The sequence below is a fragment of the Cygnus atratus genome, chromosome 6 (genome assembly GCF_013377495.2).
Source record: "Cygnus atratus isolate AKBS03 ecotype Queensland, Australia chromosome 6, CAtr_DNAZoo_HiC_assembly, whole genome shotgun sequence".
NCBI classification, from domain to species: Eukaryota; Metazoa; Chordata; class Aves; order Anseriformes; family Anatidae; genus Cygnus; species Cygnus atratus.
This window is the reverse complement of record NC_066367.1, coordinates 8,106,864-8,129,268: the sequence shown is the minus strand read 5'-3', so window position 1 is coordinate 8,129,268 and position 22,405 is coordinate 8,106,864. Positions and strand designations below refer to the sequence as shown.

At 42.5% G+C, this 22,405-nt stretch overlaps 1 protein-coding gene across 18 annotated transcripts in view; it reads left to right on the top strand.

Annotated features, from left to right (window-relative positions):
- Positions 1–22,405, top strand: part of IKZF2 (IKAROS family zinc finger 2) — a 109,867-nt gene that overhangs the window by 66,241 nt on the left and 21,221 nt on the right. For all 18 annotated transcript variants that reach the window (XM_035571594.2, XM_050711651.1, XM_050711653.1 and 15 more), the window contains one exon: positions 2,804–2,971. In XM_035571594.2, coding sequence (XP_035427487.1) covers positions 2,804–2,971 — 168 coding nt within the window. The remainder of the gene's footprint in view (positions 1–2,803; positions 2,972–22,405) is intronic.

Genomic DNA, 22,405 nt, shown 5'->3' with positions numbered 1-22,405 from the left:
AGTGGACGTTTAGTTAGAAATATGATCAATTTTCAGTTTACGAATAAAAAACCTTTTTACAGAAGTGTAAGGGAACTGAATAAGGATGCCAGGATTTTTTTTAATATATTTATTTTTTATTAGGAAGTAATAATGCTGGAGAACTGCTTACAGATGTACTAGGAGAAAGCAGCAGGAGAAATAAGGAGCAGTCTTCATAAGGCAGTGAAGTGATGACAGTTGGTTTACTGCTTATCTGAAGTGGGCATCGGACAGGAGAGTTCTTGGAAAGGCAGCAAAATCTTATTATTCAGTTTTTACTTTTTTGGGTCACCCTTCTATTGGGTAATTGTGTCTAAGATTAACTGTACTAAATGTAAAAGCTGCTACTCGACAGCATGAATGACTGAAATTAATGGTCATCCCAGAAGCCTGCAGTTTAATCAAGGAGCAGAAAATAAGTGATTGGCCAAAAGTACAATAAACAGATCAAAGCAGTTATTTACTCAGAATTAAGCCAATAAGGAAAATGAATTCATGCTGGTTTTAAATAGATTATTGAAGGTTATTGAAGGTAAAACGTGCTATTGTAGCAGACTGTGTATGTGGCAAGAAAGGAACAGACTATTGGTGACTTTGTGAAGGATGTTCTTGTGTCATCTTTGCCACTGAGCTGTAGTGCAGTGGTTATTTGAATTCCTGACTGAAGGCTTTCAGCACCTCCTTCAGCTGCCTGCTTACTGAGGAATAATAATACCTGCTCTTACATGGCCTCCAAGAATATCAAAGATCAGTTGGGTAAAACACATTAACAGCATAGCTTTAAATGCAGCAGGAGTAAAAGGCAAGTCTTTAGACTTGGTAAGAAACCTGCTGCAGCCTTTAATGTTGTCATCCTGAAACTGAAGCTATCATTCCTGAGAAATGTGTCAAAGGAAGGGGTTTTGCCTGTTTTCTCAGACAGTGAAAGCAAAACAGAAAAGAAAAAGAAAAAGAAAAAAACACGTTTGTCTACTGCAATCTCTTTACATATCTATGTTATGGACATCTTAAATGATATAACAGAAGATAATGGCTAATCAGATCCTTTAAGTGTATTGTGGGAGTTTAAAAGGGAAACCACAAACTCTTTATCAATTCCAATGAGCTCGTGTTCAGTATATTGGAAGAAAAGCTTTATGCTGAGATTTTTTAAAATTATTATTATTACTCCATAATATTCTTGGCAAGAATGTAGAAACCTTAGTATTTTCTGCAGTGCATCTGCAGTGGTTTCAGGTGTAGTTTCTAGCTCGCACACATGAAATGAAGTTGCAGAGGGTTGGTTATGTACGTGGCACACCTACCTATGGTGCCCTCCTTGCAGGACCAGACCACTGCGGTGGTTTAAACCACTGCAAAGAATTGCTAGAGGACATCTCTAAGAGCGCTCTTCATCCTTCTGTTTCCATTTGAATCAAAAGGCAGATGCTGGAGTTTACACCAGACACGTGAACTACTTTGATAAAAACAGAGCATTATTTTTGTACAGCAAGGGAGTAACCATTTTAAGGCAATTGAAAAAAGGTTTGGAGAGATGCGACAGGTCACAGAGCATGTTTATTTTTCATGAGAACTGTGCTTCAGGCCGGTGAATTCAACCTCAAAGTCCCACCAGGATTTGACCGAGGCTCCATAATAAGTGATGTACTGAAAAAAATGAATGAAAAAATGAATTTCTGCTTACATCTGAAATCTGATGTTCAAGACCTTGTTGAACTGGGGCCCTGGTTGGTGAAGTGATTTCAGCATTGAAAGCCTAGCTTCAGTAAAGCACTTGGGCAAATAGCAAATGTGAGTATATACTTGGGCCCTGTTGATTTGCACTGCACCCAGTGAGATATAAGTAGGTGATTACAGCTGACTGTGGGCCTAAGGGTCTGAGACAGACCCGAGTGTCCTCAGCAAATGTTGACATAGAGTATGGTTTTAATAATACTTTACAAAACCTGTGTCAGCTTGTATGTTTTTTCCTCTTTAAATTAAGAAATAAAAATAAAAAATGGATGCTCATGGACCCAATCCCCACTGTCAAGGGCAAATATGAATGATTAACATCAACTTAATCTGTGTGTGTGTGTGTGAATGTTTGGGGAGAAGGGAGCAGGTAAGGGGTAGAGTTTCTGTTAAAACTACTAATTTTTTTTTCACCTAGCAAGTCTTTTCCATTAGTTTTACTTCAAACACCAGTTTGCTTATTTCTCAGTTTAATGGTGTGAGATTTTTTTGTTTGCTACTTCCCAAAGCTTGTGGGCCTGATCCTCACTTGCATTAATTCTCCTCATGCCACTCCAGCAAGGGAAAGCAGCCTTTAAGAGGGGATATCAATTTAATTGTAATGCAAGCGAAAGATTTGGTTTGAAGCGAAGACCTTAATATCTGTCCAGATCAAATTGTCATGATGAGTTCTAAATACTCATCTAGATCAGACTGATACTAAAAATAAGGGGAAAACCATAGCGATAAACACCACAAAACCCCAGTCATGGATCTAAATTTTGAGCAGAGCTCATCATTTAAGAAGGATGAAACTTCTGAGGTGGAGAACTTGAGGAAAATCAGGCTCTGCAGCACTTTGAGTGCTGCAGCATTACGGGGAGAGCCCTGAGTCGGTGCCGGAGGCTCTGCCCGTTGTAGGGCTGCAAGATGGTGGTAGCAGGAGTCAAGGTGGTGGTGGAGGGAGCAGGCCTGGGTGAGGAGGCGCTGTTACACAGGGTGAGGTGATGGGCTCCCTGCACCTTCTAGCGTTTCTTGACAGCTTTCTCCCTTCCATTTTCCCTTCCAGGTGAACGCCCCTTCCACTGTAACCAATGTGGAGCTTCTTTTACCCAGAAGGGGAACCTGCTGAGGCACATCAAGTTGCACTCTGGGGAGAAACCATTCAAATGTCCCTTCTGCAGCTATGCCTGCCGACGGAGGGACGCCCTCACAGGACACCTCAGGACGCACTCTGGTGAGCCCACCGTGTCGTTTCTATCCTGTTGTTTCCTTTCTCCTTACTGTTGAAGGTTGTGAAAATAACTGTATGTTCCTGGTGGCTCTGTACCTGCCTCTTCAGAGAGCATAGCTCTGAACCTTGGAAAAGCCTCGATGTGAATCAGTGAAGTTGTGGTTCGGCCACACCTTTCCTTTTGTGTAACTGTGCTCCTCTGCCGATGCTATCACATTTCCCTTTGAACGTCTCCTTGGGTGTATCCAGGCTTGGCTGGCAGATTGTTCTGACACTCTGGGCCCCAAAGTGACTGTGAAATTCCAAAGATCTCTGAGAGTGGATTTGTGCTTTTGGAAGCCTGCTCTGCAGTTCGTACCCATTTCTTCATCTAATAAATGCCATATGCTGGTAGAGTTCATACTTGTTCATCTTTCAAAATCCTCCTAATTGCATTTTTAGTTCGGTTATTTCTCGCTGTGAAGTCCTAATTCGTGGGAGGCACAGCACTTACCCTAGAGCAGAAGGTGGGGAAGAGAGACTGGGTTTTCCTTGCCATGAGTCTCCTTGGTATAGTTTTTTGATGGGATCTAAAAAAATACCTGTCACATAATTGCATGTTAGTAGACACATTGGTAGCCCGCATGGTCAGGATTGGGGGTGTTTCTGGTCTCTGTATGCTACCCCAAGGTGGGCTGCATTCTGCCTGCTTACTCATTTGTGTAGGACTCTTGAGTAAGATCTTAGCTTGCTGTGTTTCTTTCTTTCCTAGAATGTTCAGCTTTTATGTCCAGACCATTAATAGGGGACTCTGTTTTTCATTGTTGATTGAGCAGAGATAATTGGACTGGTTAGAAGTGACAGGATTACAGATGAACTTTTTTTTAAGGTGTTAGCAAATGTGTGACTACTGAAACACAGTGGTTGAAGTGCAGCTGCAGGCAGAAACTGCATGTGAAAATGTCATTGTGGAGCTTCCTGACTCTTCATACACATTTCTTCTAAGGGTCAGCCTCACTTCAGTGGAGCTTTCCGTTTTACGAGCATTAGATTGGTTTTAGGATCCAGAGTTGTCTTTACATTTCTGAGAATCATAAAGGATAAGCTAGTAACTTTCTCCAGGTAGACTTCAGAGTATGCAGGAGGCTGCATTATTGCAAACATCCTTCTGACAGAAAACATGAACGTGAGTGCAAACATGGGACTAGGCTGAAGGAGCATTGCCTGAGAGCTGTCAGCTGAGAGGATTTGATCTGAAAGTTAGAAGGGAGACGTCTCTGTGGAACAGTGAGTTGTAATTTTCGCACATCTGACCATAACTGTAGTTTCAACTTGAAATTTAGTAAAAAAGAGAACACGATAAAAATATTCACAATTAAATTAAAAAGGGAATCGTGACATAAAATAACCCACATTACAAAACATGAACGTTGTGGTTGAAGATTGTTTTCATATTATGAATATAGATTTTTTGTTACCTAGATACAGCCATTGATAGCAATTTTTCACTCTTCCTGTGTGAAAAGTGCATGGCTGATCTTTCTGCTTTTTGCATGAGGATGAAACACAGTTAAGGTGTGGGATTTTCAGAAGGCATCTAAGCTGCTTTGTCATACAAGTCCCCCTGGAGCTCCTTCCCTAACTGATGTAGCTGTGCTGATTTGTTGATTTTATGTTTTATTTCAATGGAGAGAGAGTCATCGCTCTAAGTTACAACTGTTTTGAGCAGAAGCCCAGGAGGATTTCAGCTCCCACAGTACTCTCCAAGACAATTCTTAGTGTATCACTCGTAGATGAAGAGTTAAAAACCTGGGATATTACCCCCAAACCTACAGCCACCTATACAAAGGTGAAATACCAGGCCAACGTGAGCATGGACGTTAAGGTGTCTGTCCATCCCTGACACGTAGGTTGGTTGGTTTTATGCCCACATCTGTGAACCTGCTTCATGGAGATGTATAGATGTTCCATAGGGTTGGGTTTTATACTATTTTCCATCAGTGTACTATGCAAGCACTTTCTGCTTTAATAAAGCACACATCAGAGTCTGGCAGGTAAATCTTGAAGACCAGAGCAAAACGTAGTAAACTTCATTGAATATGTACATCTGCTATTTCTGACCAGAAAAGAGGATATCAGGTAGAAAAACTATTAAAAGGGTGAGAACTGTTTTGAAATATGAGACTTCAATCCAGTTTTAATCTGGTACATTTATGTCTGAATTGAGGTGAGTCTGAATAAGTTTTTATATTTATAAAAGGAAAGCTCTTTAGATCAGATGCTTAGCTAGTATAGATTGTAATTACATCTCCTAAGCAAGGCAAGTAGTGTTATTTTGCGCTAGCTGAGAATCTGGCACATGATTACATAAATGCAAGACTAATTTAATTTTTTGTTGTATGTCCCTTTCCACTTTGAGAGTGCTATTAATAATAATAAAAAAAAATCAAGAATGTTTTAAACTGCTCATTCTTTATGTAAGGCAGAATATGCAAGAAAGGAATTGAAGAATTATTATCTTTTTTTCTGCCAGCTAGTTTGATCTGTGAATTTGAAAGCACTTTGTTTGTGTCACCACTTAGTCAGTTACACCCTCTCAGTACTGCCAGTTAGTCAATTTTTCCTGTGCTTAGTGTAGAGTTTTCATACAGTGAGACAGGGAAGGTGAAAAACTAAGGAAATGTAATTGTAGAGAGAAATTAGCAGAAACATCTTGGAGAGATTTGAAATAGCTGAAACTACTATTAGCTTAAGAAAAAAAATAATTTGACAGCTTTTTCTTTTTTTGCTATAGAGGGATTTTTTTCTCATGCCGTTTAATACTATTTCCTACTTATTTCAGGTGTTTCTAAGCATCATAATCCACATTTTGCCTACCTTTGTCGTATAGAATAGTATCTTTCTATGTAAGTGTTCCCAGGATGAGTGGTTAGCAAAATATTACTTTGCATCTGTAATGCTGCTGCTGTTTAACCCTAAATAATTAAGGACTTATCTTGCAGTTATTTACTCCTGCGATTATTTACCTTTTACTGACATATGCAGTTCTGATGAACTTTGTGTCTATATTTTCCTCCCACATGCAGCTTCTTTGATTTCAGCAATATAACGATGCCTTCAGGACGTCAGCGGGATAATGCCTGGGGAGAGATTCATGCAGAGAATTACACTAAGAGTGGGCTTGAGCCTGGAGGTACTGACAGGAATTTCAGATGTTGTTTTCAGAATTAACTCTGTAGCTCCACAACACAGATGATATTGGAGAGGTGCCTGAGTGGGCTTCCAGGACATGAGTCTAAGGACAGGCTGTAGAGGGCAGGGGCAAAAGTTGGTAGCCCCTTTGTGCAGGGTTTGTGTGACCAGACAGCAAGCATTGGCTTCACCTTGCCTCACGTCTGCTCTTTTAGATAAAAATATCCAGACAAAGCCACTATCCTGATGGAAGTCACAAAATACCTGCCATCTCACCCCGAGACGTGCCCATACCCTCCATCATCTCTAGAACTGCGCAACTGAACAAAGGCAGATAGAACACAAATGAGACAAATTCTGCTGTAGGCAACTAGAGAACAAAATACAAATTTTAAGGAGGACAGTTGTTCTGACGGATAGATCTGATGGTTAAAGCACCTAGGTGTTGACCTCTGTGCTTTGAAAGATGTGACGTGCAACCTGATGCTCCTTTATCCTGAAAAGCCAGGCATCCTCAAGAGGCCACGTACAATTATCAATTACATTTTGACGTGAATTTCTCATATCTAAAATGGAGCCAAGTCAGCCTTTCCCTCCTAATGCTATTGTAAACAGAGATGCTTTGATAGTTATGAAAAAAGTCAAGGCTGCAATGATGAGCAATCCAGAAAAGCCCATCGAAAACATTAGTGCATTAGTTTTCAGAGCAGGGCTTGGGCAGTAAGCAGTAAACGAAGGATAGGATCATTTGCTAAGGGGAAAACAAAACACGGAATAGGTTTTCATTAAGTGGAATGCATCCATCCATCCTTTGCAATAAGCAAGGGTGGTCCTGTGCACAAATTATTTTGTGTTTTTTTGTAATTAAAAGACTGTGTCTCATCATGCATATGCAGACAGGCCAAATGAAGCCTTCTCAGGCATCCTTAATTCTGGAACTTCCTGATTTTTCTGTCTTTATCTTGGCAACCTCAATCACATTCCCTTACTGTGGGAGTAAGTGTTATTCATATATGAAAGCAGTTTTACTGTTTATTTTTTCCTAAAAAATGGGTAGTCAAATCATTATTTTTTTCCTGTCACAAAAGCTTTTCCTCACAATACATTTTAAAATTTTCTTCCAAGCTACTTCTTCCCTGTCTAGAAAATGATTTTTCCTTTTTCTGCTTTTAACAAATATTTGCTTTTTCTTCCCTCTCTTCTTCCTGCATTGCTGCTGCACTTTGTTACTGCCCAGCTCCTCAATAGCACTGAACTAATGGTATCACTTTATTTGCAAAAGAAAAGCAGTGAAGCATTTGTTTTGAAAAGCAAAGCTTAGGCGAAAACTCCCAAAAGCACAATCTTAGAAAGCTATGTACAGTGCACAAGACATGTCTAATTAAAAAGGTAAATGCCCTGTATATGGAAAGGTAATTGAGTAACTCTTTTCACATTTCTTGTTTTGCAGTTCTCATCTATAAGGGCTTTCTTCTCAGCTCCTTGTGTTGTAGCAAGCCATGTGAGGTGTCATGTATGCCTGCAATTGCATGGCTTGTGTCAGCAGAACCTTTTCTTAAGGGATTGGAGCACTGATATTCGTGCATGTGGCTGCTTAGAGGCAGAAGGAACCTGGTTCTTAATTATTATGAAGCACTTGACCCAATAGATGTTTGAGAGAGACATCCCACCTGTGCATGTCTCAGTCCAGCTAGAGAATCGGAAGAACAAGCGCAGTGCTGAAAAACTGTTGTGCTTGAGGCACTGCCAGGCAAAAGCCAGTGAAAATTACTGAAAGAATGGCACAGGTGGCTATTGAGAATTGTAAAAAGTCTATGTTTAAAATTGCTTTTTTCATCTTAAAAAGACTTGTATCACTATTAACACCTCCGCTCTCAAAAGACCCAGGTAAAGTCAGTATCTATTCTGTAACCATATTTTTGATGATGAGAACATCATAATTACAACAGTCTTGGGACCTGAAATTCTCATTATACTCGGAGCTGGACTGACTCAAGCACATCATGAATGGGGAAAAAATTTAAATGTGATCAAGAAGGATACTATCTGAAAAATGAAACAAGTATGTGAAGGGGTGGAGGCGATATTTTGCATACAAATCCCAGTTGTGCAAATAGGCTAGCAAACAGCATCTTTGCTTAGATGTGATGAGCCAGTGGGCATTTATTCTGTTGATCCAATACTTAGAGCTCTATTTAATCAGGCAGAGCTGCTCTTTCTCTCAGGTTTTCTTACACTGCTTCAGTTAAGCTCGGTGGAATTAATCTCGTCACAGAATCATTTGGTTATTTTCTTATCAGACTCCACGTTCTAAACTGCTATTAGCATGTGCACAATACTGAAGCAGCTCTGCTTTCTCATTAAAGCCTCCAGTACCTAGAGGCCTTCAGTCCGTGTTGTAGTCTCTGAAGTCTTTAGTATTCTGCTTTCCATGTTGTTTATATGTGCAACACTGGAAGGTGAGAAGATCAAAATATATACAAGGGTAGGAGATTGGCATGCAAGGTCTTTCAAACCCTAGGCACCCTCCTTTGAGGCTTAATCTTCTGCAGAATCAACTTGTATCCCATGCTTCACTAAATCTGAAGCTGGTCCTTGAAGTGGGGGGGTCATTTTCACCTCCGGAGTACTACTTGGACCAGTATCAGTATAAGCTATATGAAAAGATCATCTTTTATGTGCTCAGAATTATCTTAGTGTAGAAGCTTGGTTATGGTAAGCCTTTTCTACAGAGTGTAATTATCAATGAGAAACTCTCTTTGATTTCAAGATGCTGTAAGACCATGCTCTTTCCAGAAAAAGTACATTTGGACTTTGTGTTCAGGAGGAACTACTAAAAAGTAAGGTTCCACCCAAAGCAAGAAACGTTCACTTTTTGCTAGTCAGACCTTTAAAAGTCTTGAAATTCCATAAAGATTCCCTCTTATCTGCAACAGTTATGAATCAGTCTTTGACTGTTCAACCCAAGAGACCTGTTTCCTGCAGATAAGACAGAAATAGGAGAAGTGGTCATGGCAAGCAAAGGTGAACGTGCTATATACCAGCATTATGAATCTCTCTTAGCAGTGGGTATCAGCTTTTCTCCCTTTTTTTTTTTTTTTTCTCCCCAGGGTGTGCAATTGAGCTGACAGGGGAACAGATGCTGTACAGCTCCCTGCTTCTTCTGTGTGTAAGCAGGGGATGCCCTGTTCCTGTAGTGCTTCAGGGCTGCTTGTAAATTGACTGGATAAAGAAAGGCTCACCCCCCTACTAGTGATGAGACCAGTACCATGGGGATATTCTCTTTCCACGTGTCAGTTCACAGTAAGATTACTAGATGCTAAGATTTATTGTGTCTGTGAGACGAGGCTTGTGCCTCCTGGTATATCTTGGTGGAGCATGGCCACACTAGGTCTCTGCCACCTGCAGGTTTCCCAGCAAGCCCTCCCTTTTTCAGCAGAAAGAAGCAGGGAGAGAAGGTCTGGAGAGAAGTTCCCGTCTCCTCCTGTCACTCATCAAGTTTCCTCTCCTTAATGAGCCAGGGTTGCAGAGTTGTACATGTGGTGTCAGGACCTGTAAGCCTCTGGACCCTTAGCAAGGAAGAGTTTACTGTGAAGGTAGGAGGTCCTGCACCCCAAACTGGAGAAGAAAATGGAATATTAATGTCCCCAGAGTTTCAGGTTTACCACGAAGGAAAGTTCCTAGGGCAGATTTCTGTTCTGTGATGTGACAGGATGCTCACAAGGAGGGGACTGCGTGTCCTTTGCCCCTTTTTTTCGGACTTCCTGAACCTTCTATCAACATAGTCAGAAGGTCGGACAGCACCACAGTATTTGGGGGTATCAAGGTCCTTGTTTAGACATCTTCAGCACAGTGTAAGATTCACATGGCATCATCCCTCATTAATTTCAATTTGTTCCTTCTTCATGTGTAGCACCAGTGCCAAGATGCAAGTGTGTGTTTGGTACAGGACTGCTGATGTCCAGTTTTCTGCCTGTTTTCTGTCTCCCCTCCGTGCTAGCAGTTCACATCCTTCTGGTGGGACAGGCCAGCTTTTGTGTGCTCTGGAGAGAAAATGGACGCTTCTCCACTGCTGAGTGATGCCAGTCTTTATATCAGTCATCTTGCTTTGCAGCAGCAAATGTGATGGTGACTTTCTCTTTCCTCTAGGCGTTGATTGTGCCACGACACTGTATGTGGGATTTCACTAGCACCAAAAAGGCAGATGAACACGATAAGGCTTCTGATTATAGAGCAGCAGTGCTAAGCAGCACGCCTAACCTGTTCTTTAAACATCCAGGGAGGCTGTGTTTCTGTTGCCTCCCTAGGGAGACAATTCCACTTCCCATCTGCTTTTTATAGCTATGACTCTCATCCTTATACTTAACCTAAACTATCCTTTCTTCTGCTGCAGATTATTGCTCTTGCTAACACTGTCTTCTGTGACTGAGAATTCCTGTACTCAGTTTATACTGTGACAGCATTCATAGTCTACAGTCATCTGTCCAGTATTGATTCTGTTCTAGACTGTCTTTATTTTTCTAATCCTCTCATCTTTTTTTATTACTAATTTTGATTATTTTTTTTTGCTACTCATTTGTGAGGGACCTAAATTGTGAAGTCATTTTCCTCTTGGGGAAACAAAGACGAGTACAAATGCAGACCCCTTAACGTCATCTCTGCCTCAGTTGCCTATCAGTGAAATCAAAATAAGAGAACTTCTCAACCTTGTCGTGATGGGGAGAGGGCAGGATGCACGAGCAATTGCAAGGCTCAGGCATATTGCTGCAATGAAGGTCATGTAAGTACATAGCAGAGTACTCCAGCGCTGCTGGCGCCCGTGCTGCATAGCATTGCGTATTATCTCCTTAGTTTTACGTATCCTTTGTTCAATAGTGAAATGAGATAATTACAAAGTGGAAGGAATAATAACTTTGTATTGTTACCATAACCACTGAGGTATTATACCCTGATACCTGCGTGATTATCTTAGACACAATAGTAAGGTGATTATTAATAATACTAAAGGACTTACTACTTAGCCTGCAATTTTTGCGTCTTGTTTCCTTTATGAACCCTATCTATTTCATCAGCCCAAAGCCTGTGTGAAGTGGGTATGTGTTGTTGCCTCTCTTTTCAATGATTGGAAAATGAAATAGGAAAAAGCCCTAGGAGACCCAATTTGCAAAATCAGGTATCTAAGCACTGAGGTAGCTTAATTTAGATTACTTGTCTTTCTGTACCAGCACTGCTATGGACAGGCTGTCAGGTGAGGGTCTAATAGCTGAGATGTTTAAAGATAGGTAGTCCCTTAGTTCCTCTAAGCTCAACCTACAGAGGCCTCTTTTGGGCCTTGTTTTCCCTGTCAGCAGGGATTATTACACAAATCCTATATTTGTAGGCTCAGATTGGCATCTGGATACCAAACTGGAATTGAAGGTGCAGCCATAAATGCAGGCATTGCACAGCCAGCCTTCAGACCTCCTCTGGGAGCTGGGTGTCTCATGGCACTGTAATACCCTTGAGGGACGTGGTGCAGTGAATCAGGAGTCCCCCTGCTCCAGAAGCAGCCTTCTGAGGTAGCTGCAGTTGTTCTTGCAGAACAAGAGGACCAGGGGGTGACAGAGCTTTCTCGTGCACTTGAGATGAGAACACGCTTTTTGACTTGATGAAGCCACATCGCAGCAAAACCAAGACCAACCGCTTCTTGCACGTACTCTGAGCAGCAGAATACCACAGCAGCCCTAAGGAGGAAAAACCTATTTTTCTTTCCCCTGAGAAAACTATTTTCAGGGGTGAGAAGCTTTTGCATTTTGCCTCTGAGGAAAGGAAATGCAGCATTCGGAGCTGGCCTTTGTCAGTTCTCGAAGGAGCTTGTGAAACCCTTCAGCTTAAGAAAGTTGGAGCTTGGAATCACGGACTGGTTTGAGGCCATCTTTCATTGCTATCTCAGTTTTTTTACGGGGCAATGTAAAATGGAGAACTGCCACCGACATTTAGAAAATATATGAGTGCTTTAAGGTGTAAAAGAGGTATTTTTGCCATCTGGAAAGGAAGCCAAGAGAAACTAAAGGAAAAAAAAAAAACACGTGGTTAACACCGTGCCACAGCAGAGCTGTAGAGAGCTGCTACTGCTGTATTCTTCTGAGCTCTCAGCAACCTGTAATTATGAATTGGCTTACAGCTAAGATATTGATGGATATCACTCAAGAAGGAAAATGAGAATGTCTACTTTTTTTATAGTGAACCTGTACTGAACTCTGTGTGACTCTCCTCCTATTTATAACCCTGTATGAAGTTCAAGGAAACTTGTCCTGGAGGTTTCCCATGAGAGGGAACTGTGTTTTTACCTGACTAAAGCTCTCTGGATATTTTCCCATTTTTTATTTGATCTAAGTGTGAACTTTCTCCACCCTCTGCCCCTCCTTCTTTGCTGGAGTAGTTAGCGAGGTTGATTACAGTGAGGATTACACAAGAGATGCCAGTTGCACACATGTTTTGCATAACTGTGCTGTGTTGATTTCAGACAGGGTGCCCCAAGTTCCCTCCTTGCTTTGCAACAGAGACAAGATCTCTATCTTCATTCCTGAAGCTGGAGAAATGCTGCTGAGGCCCTGCCTATTGAAACTTTGACAAAGAGCACCTGGCTGGGACACTCCCCGACCGCACAGTTATCTGTACACTCACAAGCTCTTGCTTTTGGAAAAGCCTCTGCTTCAATGTTGTTCCTTCTGTTCATATTAAATCTGCAAGAGCAGCCGTACCTCTGTGAGCAGTTGGTGGGGCAGTGTTATTTGGGAGGATTTTTGGTGTCAGGCCACAGAGTTCCTCAGGATGCTGCTGTCCCAAGACTCCTCGTGCCCGGGGAGTCGGCTGGTCAGTTTGAAGGCCGGGGCAGTGTGCTCCTCACATGTGTCCCTTCCCTCCCTTCTGCTGTGACAGGCCGGCCTGGATGCTCCCACGTGCTCTGAAGGAGCTGAGGGCCTGTGGTGAGGATCCTGGCCAGGGATCTAAGACAAGCTCAGTGCCTAGTGCTGGTTTTGGGGCCAGTTCACCTCAGCCCTCATTTGTAAATTCCCTGAGGTCTGCTTGTTTTCAGTCAGATTTAGGGGCTGCCTGTGCCTTCTGACAGCCCTCAGACACACGGGACAGAGCTGCTCCCACAGGTGGGCAGAGCCCGGGCTGTTTAAGGGCTAGAAAATAAACCACGTATCAAGGACCTGCTGCTGAGAAGTGACGATGAGATTTTTGTGTGGAAAAGCGACACAGGCCACAGACTGTCTCTCACTTGGATACCCTTCATCTGCATGCGCTTTGCTCGTCTCCTTGGAGACAGTGGCTCGTCTGAGAGCAGCTCGCCTTGGCGGGGAGAGGCCTGGCGTCTCAGGTCTGGAGGGCGAAGCTGTGCTGCTGAGCTCTCCAGCAGCCATACAGGCATCATTTGGTAACGGTGTAAGCGGTTCTGTACGAGGTTATTGAGTGAGCATCTGTCCCCAGTACCTCTCTGGGGACACGGCGCGAATCCCAGGTATGAAAGATGGGTTTGGAGAGCCTCGAGGAGAGTCCAGCAACCTCCGTCCCTCAGCAACCAGAAATGTTTGTGAAATTGCTCCCTTCCCTTTTCCTTCTTCCAAAGAGCTGAGTCAGCTGGACTGGCACGTCTGGAACTTGGTGGCACTGTGAGCGGGCGGCCTGCCAGCTGCATTACACACCGCATCCACAGGAACACGTCACTCCCCCCCCCCTTCTCTCTCTTCTTTCCTTTGTCATCTCCACCCCTCTCCCTTTTTTATTTTTCCTTGTTGATCCGTGTAGGTGAGTCAGAGAAACCTGCTCATCCACAACCTGTTCCTTCTTGCCAAATCCTGGAGCAGCACTCCCAGTTCTTGTTAGGTGTCAGGAATAGGTTATGAAAACAAAAGCTGATATAGGCAGTGTGCTGGGTATAGAGCACATACTGTAAATGAAAATTAAATGCACAGTAAATGTGCCACTTAATGTGTTCCTAATAGAGTGATGTCTTTTGTAGGAGGCACTTTATTCTGTGATTCATTTATAAGATTAGTTTTCTTCCTATAAAACACCAGGATGGAACGGGGAAATGATTTGAGGTATAAGTAAGAGCACATTTAGGGAGAAAGGCATCTCAGCTGCACTGGATTTTAAAACAACAGGAGAGTGGAAAATTCCAGTACGAAAATAGGTTGTACACAAATGTGCTTTTGAAAGAAATGACAGTGCTTTGATATCAATTGTAGCTGTAGTAATCTGAAGAAACTCCACTGATATTGGCAGAATTCCTCAGAGTGTACATTATTGATGTGTTTCTAACCCCAGGAATTAAAAAAAATGATGAATCTGGATCCTCCAGGTCACAGAGGCTTACAAATGAGGAGAGTGCAAGGTGCTAAACTGCCCTTTTTATTCACCTGAAGACACTTATTTCATGAGTGGGGAGGGAGGGAGAAAACATGCAAGCTAACCTTTCCCTTTGGTCAACTGACTCCAGGAGGTGGAAGCTGAAGGAAAGCACAGTGTTGCATCTGACTTGGGGGGAACTGCAGGTGTTGGTAACGCTGTAGAGTCAGATCTGTATCAATAACCATAGCTACGTTACCACTGAGCAGCACCAAAGGATGGATTTTTGGCATGTTTCGTTGGAATGAAGCTGCTCGAATTCAAAGAATAGATCATCCACCAGAAAAAGTGCTTTGTTTGACTTTTATGTGCCGCAGTAAAATGTCCACGGTAGCTATATTGTGAAAAATGTATCCATTATGTTCATGTCATTAGTCTTCTGCAAACGATGAGTTTGTCCCAAGGGCTAATGAGGAGCCAACTTCACGATACTGCAAGTGCAGATTTGGTTCAGATGCATGAGATTTCTGCCTTCATCAGCGTAAACTCCAGGATGAATTTGAGCTGGCTGGCATGCAGTTGCTGGGACAGGATTGCACAGTTGGTAAAGAGACAGGAAAGGACCACTTTGTGTCAGGTAATCTGTAACAGTCAATTCTCAGAGTTCAAGCCCAAGACAAAAAGACAGGAAGGCTTACTGCCTGACCACATTCTGCAGAGGACAAACCTAGAATACAGGCAAAAAGGGACTTGCCAAAAACATTCAAGATATCAGTGCTGCAGATGGGAATGAACCCAGATGTCCTAAATTCCCATTCCCTTACTCTGTTACAAGGCTCTCCACACACCAAGGAAAAAAATAATAGATGTAAGAAAATGAGAAAAATTTTTCTTCCAGGTATTGTGCAATAAGAAGTTTTATACCCTTTCATTCTTGCTTCAGATTTCTCAGAGAAATCGCTTGTTTTGAATAGTGTAGTGGAGCCATCAGTATGAGTTTTTCTCCTTTCATCAAAGAACGCAATTAAATGTATTCAGAGTTTCCTAAACTCCCTGTTTTTACAGGAAACCTTTTTAAAGCATTTCTGGATGTTTAGAGAGCTGTCTTGTGTTTTCTAGCTTTTCTGTCTACTTTTAGCCCAAGTAGATGCTTTTGCTTTCGTTCTTTTCTTTTACTTTCTTTTGGTTTAATTTCACACCCATATTTAATTTCCTTTCATTTTGCCTGCCTTTCTTTCAGCCAGGATACAGTTTCTGAATCTATCCAGGGCTTGTATTGCAAAACTAATCACACCAAAAAAGAAACACCCTAAAACCCCAAATCTTTCCTTTCTTCCTCTCCCTCCTTTCTCATTCTCTCAGCTGACCAAACCTAAAAAAAAAAATCAAGGGAACTGCAAGTGCTCTGGAACTGTCGTTATTTATTTTTTCTGCTACAAAAAAAAGTCTAGGGAAGATATCGACTAACAGGAATTGCTGGATTTTAATACCCAAAAGAGATTAATGTAACTTCGATGTCAGATGTAAACACTTGATGTATAGAAGTTTGCAGTAGAACAGAAACTGTCCAGGAGCCTCAGTTCATTTCTCAGCTAAATGATCCATTGTCTTTTAAAAGTTATTTTACTTTTAATATTTGTTGTGCTGAGAATTGTTCTCATAAAGAAATGAGCCTAATTTTCCCCCCTGCTAAATGCTGTGGTTGACTTGGAACGTGGAGCAGTGAACACCACAAGTGTCAGCACAATTCCAGATCTCTGTGGTGGTGGCAAGCATGGTGGGAGAGGAGCTGTCTGTCCAGCCCTCATGGCATAGAACTCATTTGCCTTAATGAAGCTGGAGTAAGTGTTCTGGATGTCGGAAGAGTTTTTGAGAGCAGTGAGCTGGAAGAGCCTTTAGCATGTGGTTTTCAGCACTATGCAGCACAGCTGGGCTTAGCACTGTCTGTTTTAGGAAAGTCTCACCCCCCTATTTTAAGCTCCTCTGTAATGCTGGTGTTAAATGTATATGTTGTCAGGCATGTTGGCAGAGAGCAACACGAGCAGGTAGGAAAGCTGCATAGGTAAAGAAAGCTGCATAGGTAAAAGGAGTCGGTCGGCTCATTTTCAGTTTGCCCTCATTTGACATCTGTGCTAGAGATGACAAAACCTCTGAACAGCAGATCTTTACAGGACTAACACAGTGGCACTGGTTCTTGGGCAACGGGGAAAGTATGACTAAAAATCTTCATGTCCCAAAGGAACCCATTAGTTTTGCTGTCTGACCTGTTTTTTGGAAGCAAGGTTCATTTCTTTGCTGGCCTTGATCAAAATAAGTGAAAACTCCCAGCTTCAATGGCTGGGAAAAGCAGAGGAGCTGTCAGTATTATTCCTCCCTTGTCGCTATTATGTTCACAACAGCTTGCTGTTAATGGTCTGCTTCCAAGGCTCTGGTTATGGCATTGACTAGAAAAGAGAAAACTTAAGGGAAATGGGAAGTTGTTCTTCCTCTATCCTAATATCAGACACAAAACTAAAAGTCTAAAAGAAATAGATTTCTCCTGTGCAGGAATGTATAGGTGGAAGTCATTGCCATGGGATGAGGAGTTGGCTAGAGTTAAGGGCTTGTTTGGTGGTTTTGTGCAGGAAAAAAACTCTCTAGTGCTATAGTGAAAGTTAGATGTCGTGTATTCCCTATCTCTTTGTTTGTACGGTATAAAATAACTGGTAACACTATGTTTGGCACTGCTTGCTTCAAATAATTCATAGGTTGTGTTGACTTTACAGTCAAATGCTAAAGGGCTTCTGCAAGATATGCAAAGGGGCTGCACTTGTAACAACTATAAACTGTAAGCAGCTGATGTAAATTGGCTTCAGGGAATCACTTCCATTTACACCACCTATAAATCTAGCCCAACGTCTATGCTTGTTTTCCCCAAAGGGGGGGGAAAAAAAAAAAACAAAACAAAACGAACAAGCGCTTCTCGAGGGAGTGTTTGTCCAGCAGCATTCCTGCTCCGAAGTGAGGCATCCCCACCCTGTGCTGTATGTGCGAGCTGCTCCTCTCCCCTCGGAGCCAGCCACTGCCGAGTGTGACTCGCAGTGACGTCTGGGTCCCCCTCCTTCGGCTCCTGCTTCGCTGTGCCGCTGATGGGAGCGGACAGGACAGAGAACAACAGACCCACCTAAACTTGTTCTCTTATTTTTTTTTTTCCTATTTGCTGTGTCGCTGGAGCAGGTTGAACTGAAGAGAGCATATTTTGGAAGGCTTTTGTTGCGTAAACGGATTAACACTCTGCATATCAAGTCAACTTTAACATAATGTTAAAGGTCTGAAGCAGAGTGGAAAGTACCGAGCCCATAAATGCAGTTAAGATTTAACCCCCATCCTACTTCCACCCACATCCAGATAGAGGGGAAGGCTTCTGTCCTGAACAGACCATCAAACTTGAGGAGTCCCCTCTTGTATTTTTTGCAGGGCCTCTCCCCCGTAGAAGTAAGCTGCAGCAAACCTCGTTGCCTTTAAGCAATTTTGAAGCTGGCAAGGTGATAAAAAACATCCAGTTATTTGTGGACTTCCTGGTTTTTGCTATTTATCTCACCGCCACACTGCTGTTTCAACACAGGCTCTTTTTAATAGTGTTTAACCATTTCAGAGTTGCTATAAAATTCCTGGGGACACCCCCACCCAGTGCCAGGGGTGCCCGAAGGACTGGGACATGCTGGTAGGGCATGAGGACAGGGGGCTTATAGAGTATCTGCGCTGAGATTCCCAAATGAAGGGGGGACCTTAGAGCTCCATTGCCATTAATAGCAACTGAAAAAGTTGGGTCCTTTCTGCCAGCTTTGAAGCTCTTATTTTGAAGGTAAAAGAGGTAAGCCAAGAGAAATATGTGAAGAGAGCTGCTATCTGTTGCAACAGATATTTTATGAGACGTGAATTCAGAGCAAGTAACTGTGGATTACATCCTTTTCAGAACTTAGTACAACCCTGATGTCCTTATCTGTGTTTTCCTTGATTTACTGTGTAATTTATTTACATGGTTTCACTTAGACAAATAGACCTTTCTTCTGTTTTCATACATACATTTACATAGATGCGGCACACAAACCTGCAAAGTAAACTATTTGTCTTGTGTGTTGCAAAGGGAGAAAATGGGGTGCAAGCTTTTTGCTTTTCTGGTTTTGATTGATTTAATGGGTGCTGAGAGACTGTGACAGGAGCCCTGTAAGTGTCTGGATGGCTAGGGAGATTTCAGTAATTGTGATGGTGCCAATGGAACAGGAGTTTGTTTGTTTGTTTGTTAAACTCCTGGCACAAAAAATGCTGCCTACTTATTTATAACCCTGGTGGCAGATTGGAACATTGTTTTATCTGTAAAACTGTGTAGATCAGTTAATAAATAAACACAATCTGATGAATCAGATTAAACGGTAGAGCCAATAACTGCCAGTAGCTGTGAGATAAATCGTAATGAACTAGTGAAGTAATAAAAAAAAGCTGCAGACAGAACCATCCTGAAGGTACAAATAAGCTGTAGCTGTCGGGCACTGATTTACACCACGTTCAGGCCGGTGTGCGTTACACTTAGAGAAGGTATAGTTGCTTGAAAGTTTGCACTGACTAGTGTATTTGCTTGTCCTCTGCACATGTTTTCTTGGGTCCCTTCTAGCCAAAATGTAGCACGGATGAAGTCTTTGGAGTTTATATGTAATCGGATGTTTAACGCCGCTCGCCACAGAAGATTGAGGAAGAGCTGGATGGCAGCGCAGCACTGCACTGCTAGCCACTTGCTTTACAATACCATAAACAACTGGCAGGTAGGTGCAGGTGTCAAGCCGCTGTTTTGTGCCCCGGAGATATTTATAGGAAAGGCAGGCATGCCTAGAAAACAAAGGGTGTGTAGGTGTAATGTTTTGCCATTGTTTTACTGCGTGCTGACGTACTACAAGCATCCAGTGGTGTTACACTGCTAGCTGGCTGGGGCTGCCGTAATAGTACGTGGTGGCTGTCGGCAGAAATAACTTACCCTTGGCTGCTACTGTGCAGAAATGCAGGACGAGCTGTTTTTCAGTCGCTGGGAGGCTCACAAAATCTTAAACAGCCACATATATATCAATAGGCAATTGATAATAATCTTTACTAAGAGGCATTGGGCCGTGAGGTTGTGAAGTGAGTCAAATGCACTATTTCAGGTGCCAAGTCAGGAAGGTACGAGTTGCTTAATGGTGTGTGTGGGGGCTTCTCCTGTTGTCCTGCTGCATTGTATTTCTTGAACTTGTTGAGGCTTCCAGAGTATTCTGAAATGTTCGTAAGTGCAGATCTATCTCTATGGTCTCTCCTCTACTGCATGACTTGGTGAACCTGTCTGTTAGCACGTCCTCACAAACCTTGATACTTGGCCCAAAATACAATAAAAAGTGCTTAGCAAACAGAGATGTCAGAACTCCATGAGATCCAGAATGGAGTCTGCATCTCATTTAGAACAGTGAATCTTTAAGAGAGAAAGCCTTCTTCTCTTTCCAGAAGTCAAAAAAGCAAAAAATCAGGATTGAACTTCACCAGCTGTTGAAGGTGGGGAATAGTTGGAAGAAGCAACCCCTGTAATGTTACCTGTAATCAAGTTATTGTTATGTTTTGTCTTTCTTCCCTTCCCCACCCATCACACAATAGGAGGCTTCCTTCCAGTGGATCTACAGTTTATTAGTAAGCAGGGCTTTAATTCTGAGCCATGATAAGGCAAAGTATCTCTGCATTTAGCTGCCACTCAGGTGCTGAGACAGCGACACGTACCGCAGGAATTGCTTCCTGTTTGGACTGACAAGCATTAAAAGGTTAAAGCAAAGTTTTCGTAGTATGAATAGAGATCGGGTTCTTTCTGAAAGTCAGGCTGCGTTAAGATGTCACAAGTTGAGTGCTCAGAAGTGGAGGTACCTGACACTGTCTCAAGTCTGTGTTTGTGTGCTCTGGCAGCCTGCAGACTTGTGTTAGATGTTTACATGTTGTGACTTCTGCGTGCAGGTTGTCATGGACAATCTTGGTTTAGTTGTGGAACTTGCTGTTATTTCTGAACTTGGGTATAGACTGATTATTTTGTGTCTGTACGTTAAAAAAAAAAAAACACAACAACAAAAAAACAACAAAACAAAGAGCCCCTGTGAATTTCAATGAACACATTTACAGTCATTAGGCACAGCAGTGAGATACAGCATTGGAGTGGGAGGCAGTTTCCTTTGTAAAGCTACGTGCTGCTCAGAGCCAGCACAGGCTAACGTCTCACTTTATTTTTTCTGATTAGTTCAAGGGTCTATTCCTCATGTAAATGTTTTTGTGTGTCAAGCTTTGGGATGTGCACCTCTAGAAAAGCTAAGGTGCACTGTTTCATTATAGCTGTGACCCGGGGGACCAGTTGTTGCTGTGCGTCTGCTGCCTCAGTCCTCCTGCCAACACCTTAGTACTACCCCAGCACTCTTTTTTTTGTTGTCTGTGGTGGTAAAAATCACCAAGCTAAATAGCATTTTACATTTCTCCAGACTGACCATTTCACAGCCCAAAAGGACACCATGCTTGCAAATTGCCTAATATGCCACCTACTTTTTTCTCTTTGATTTTCTTATTCCCACTTGATCCTCCACTCTGTGCTATCCTAAATATCTCCTCCTGCTCTTTAACGTTCACTCCCATATCTAATAAAATCAGTGTATTATTAAGTCCTTAATTTCTCAGTAGAGATATGGGCCATATTTTCCTGTGTCTACCTACTTGTATGAGCTCCACCGAATTATCCTCTGTGCATCTTGCAAAGTGCCTGAATTCATTTACATGCTGCAAAGAAGGGAATTATTGCCTTAATCATATGTATGAATAATTGAAGCACGGGAAATCAGTGTAACTTGCCTGCAGTCACAAAATTTGTAGCCTAAGAATTGAACCCTAGGCTCCCTAGTCCCATCCCAGTGGCTTAATCATATATTCTACTGCTGTGTTAAAACTGCTCTTGGTATGGCGAGTCCCATTGAAGGCTGCTTTGTGGTAGGTAGTGAATATCTGCAGAGCATCTCCCCTGTCCTAGGCAGCTTCCAGATGTAGGGAAGAAAGGAGAATTAATGAATTAATATTGGTTATGGTTGTGACAGTGGGTTCTACAGCCTCGTTCTTGTGTGTCTTAGCCCCAAAGAACATTTGAACTTCTTTGAAGCTGCTTCAGAAAGCTTCTTTGGGGGAATATGGAGGTTTCTTCCAGCCCTGAGGTGTTAGGGGCCGAGTGGGAGTTCGGATTTTATAGACCTGAGTCACGCTGGGTGTGCTGCCATCAGGAGGGCTCCATCAGGTGCAAAGATGGACACTTAGTCCAGAAAACTGGCTTTCCTTCTGAGAAGATAGTTGGAAAATGCTGATACAAAGCTTAGTGTAAAGGCTGGAAGATGCTTTAACAGCCCTTGAATTGGGCTGACCCACACAAGACAGCCATAGTAACGCATTTCCCTACACAAGCAGGTACTATTAGTGATTGAGCTGTTGCAGGGACTCAGGATGCGGACAGACGGACAGGAAGGAATCCTGCTCCACACTGCTGCAGAAAAGCATGTGATACCCAAAACAGGGGAATGTGGGAGTAGTTAATCCTGCCTTTTGAAACCAGTAAATGTTTTGTCACTGGTGTTAATGAAGGCAGGGTTTTAGCTTAGTGAACCTGTTCCGTAAGCCTTTTTCATGTTGTGTGCTCATGGCAAGGTATTACCTGGGATGCCTTGTTATTTCCCTTGGACTTACTTTATATTCTGCTATGTGCTCCCATCTCTTTTGAGAACAAAAAACTGCACAAATGCCTTACGGGCTCTTCTTCTTTCGCTGACCTTTTTTTATGACTTAAAAGCAGTTTCCCTAGGCCCAAGTCTGCTTTCTGTCTTGAATATTGACCTGAGAGTTGCACCATCTCGTTGTCACTGC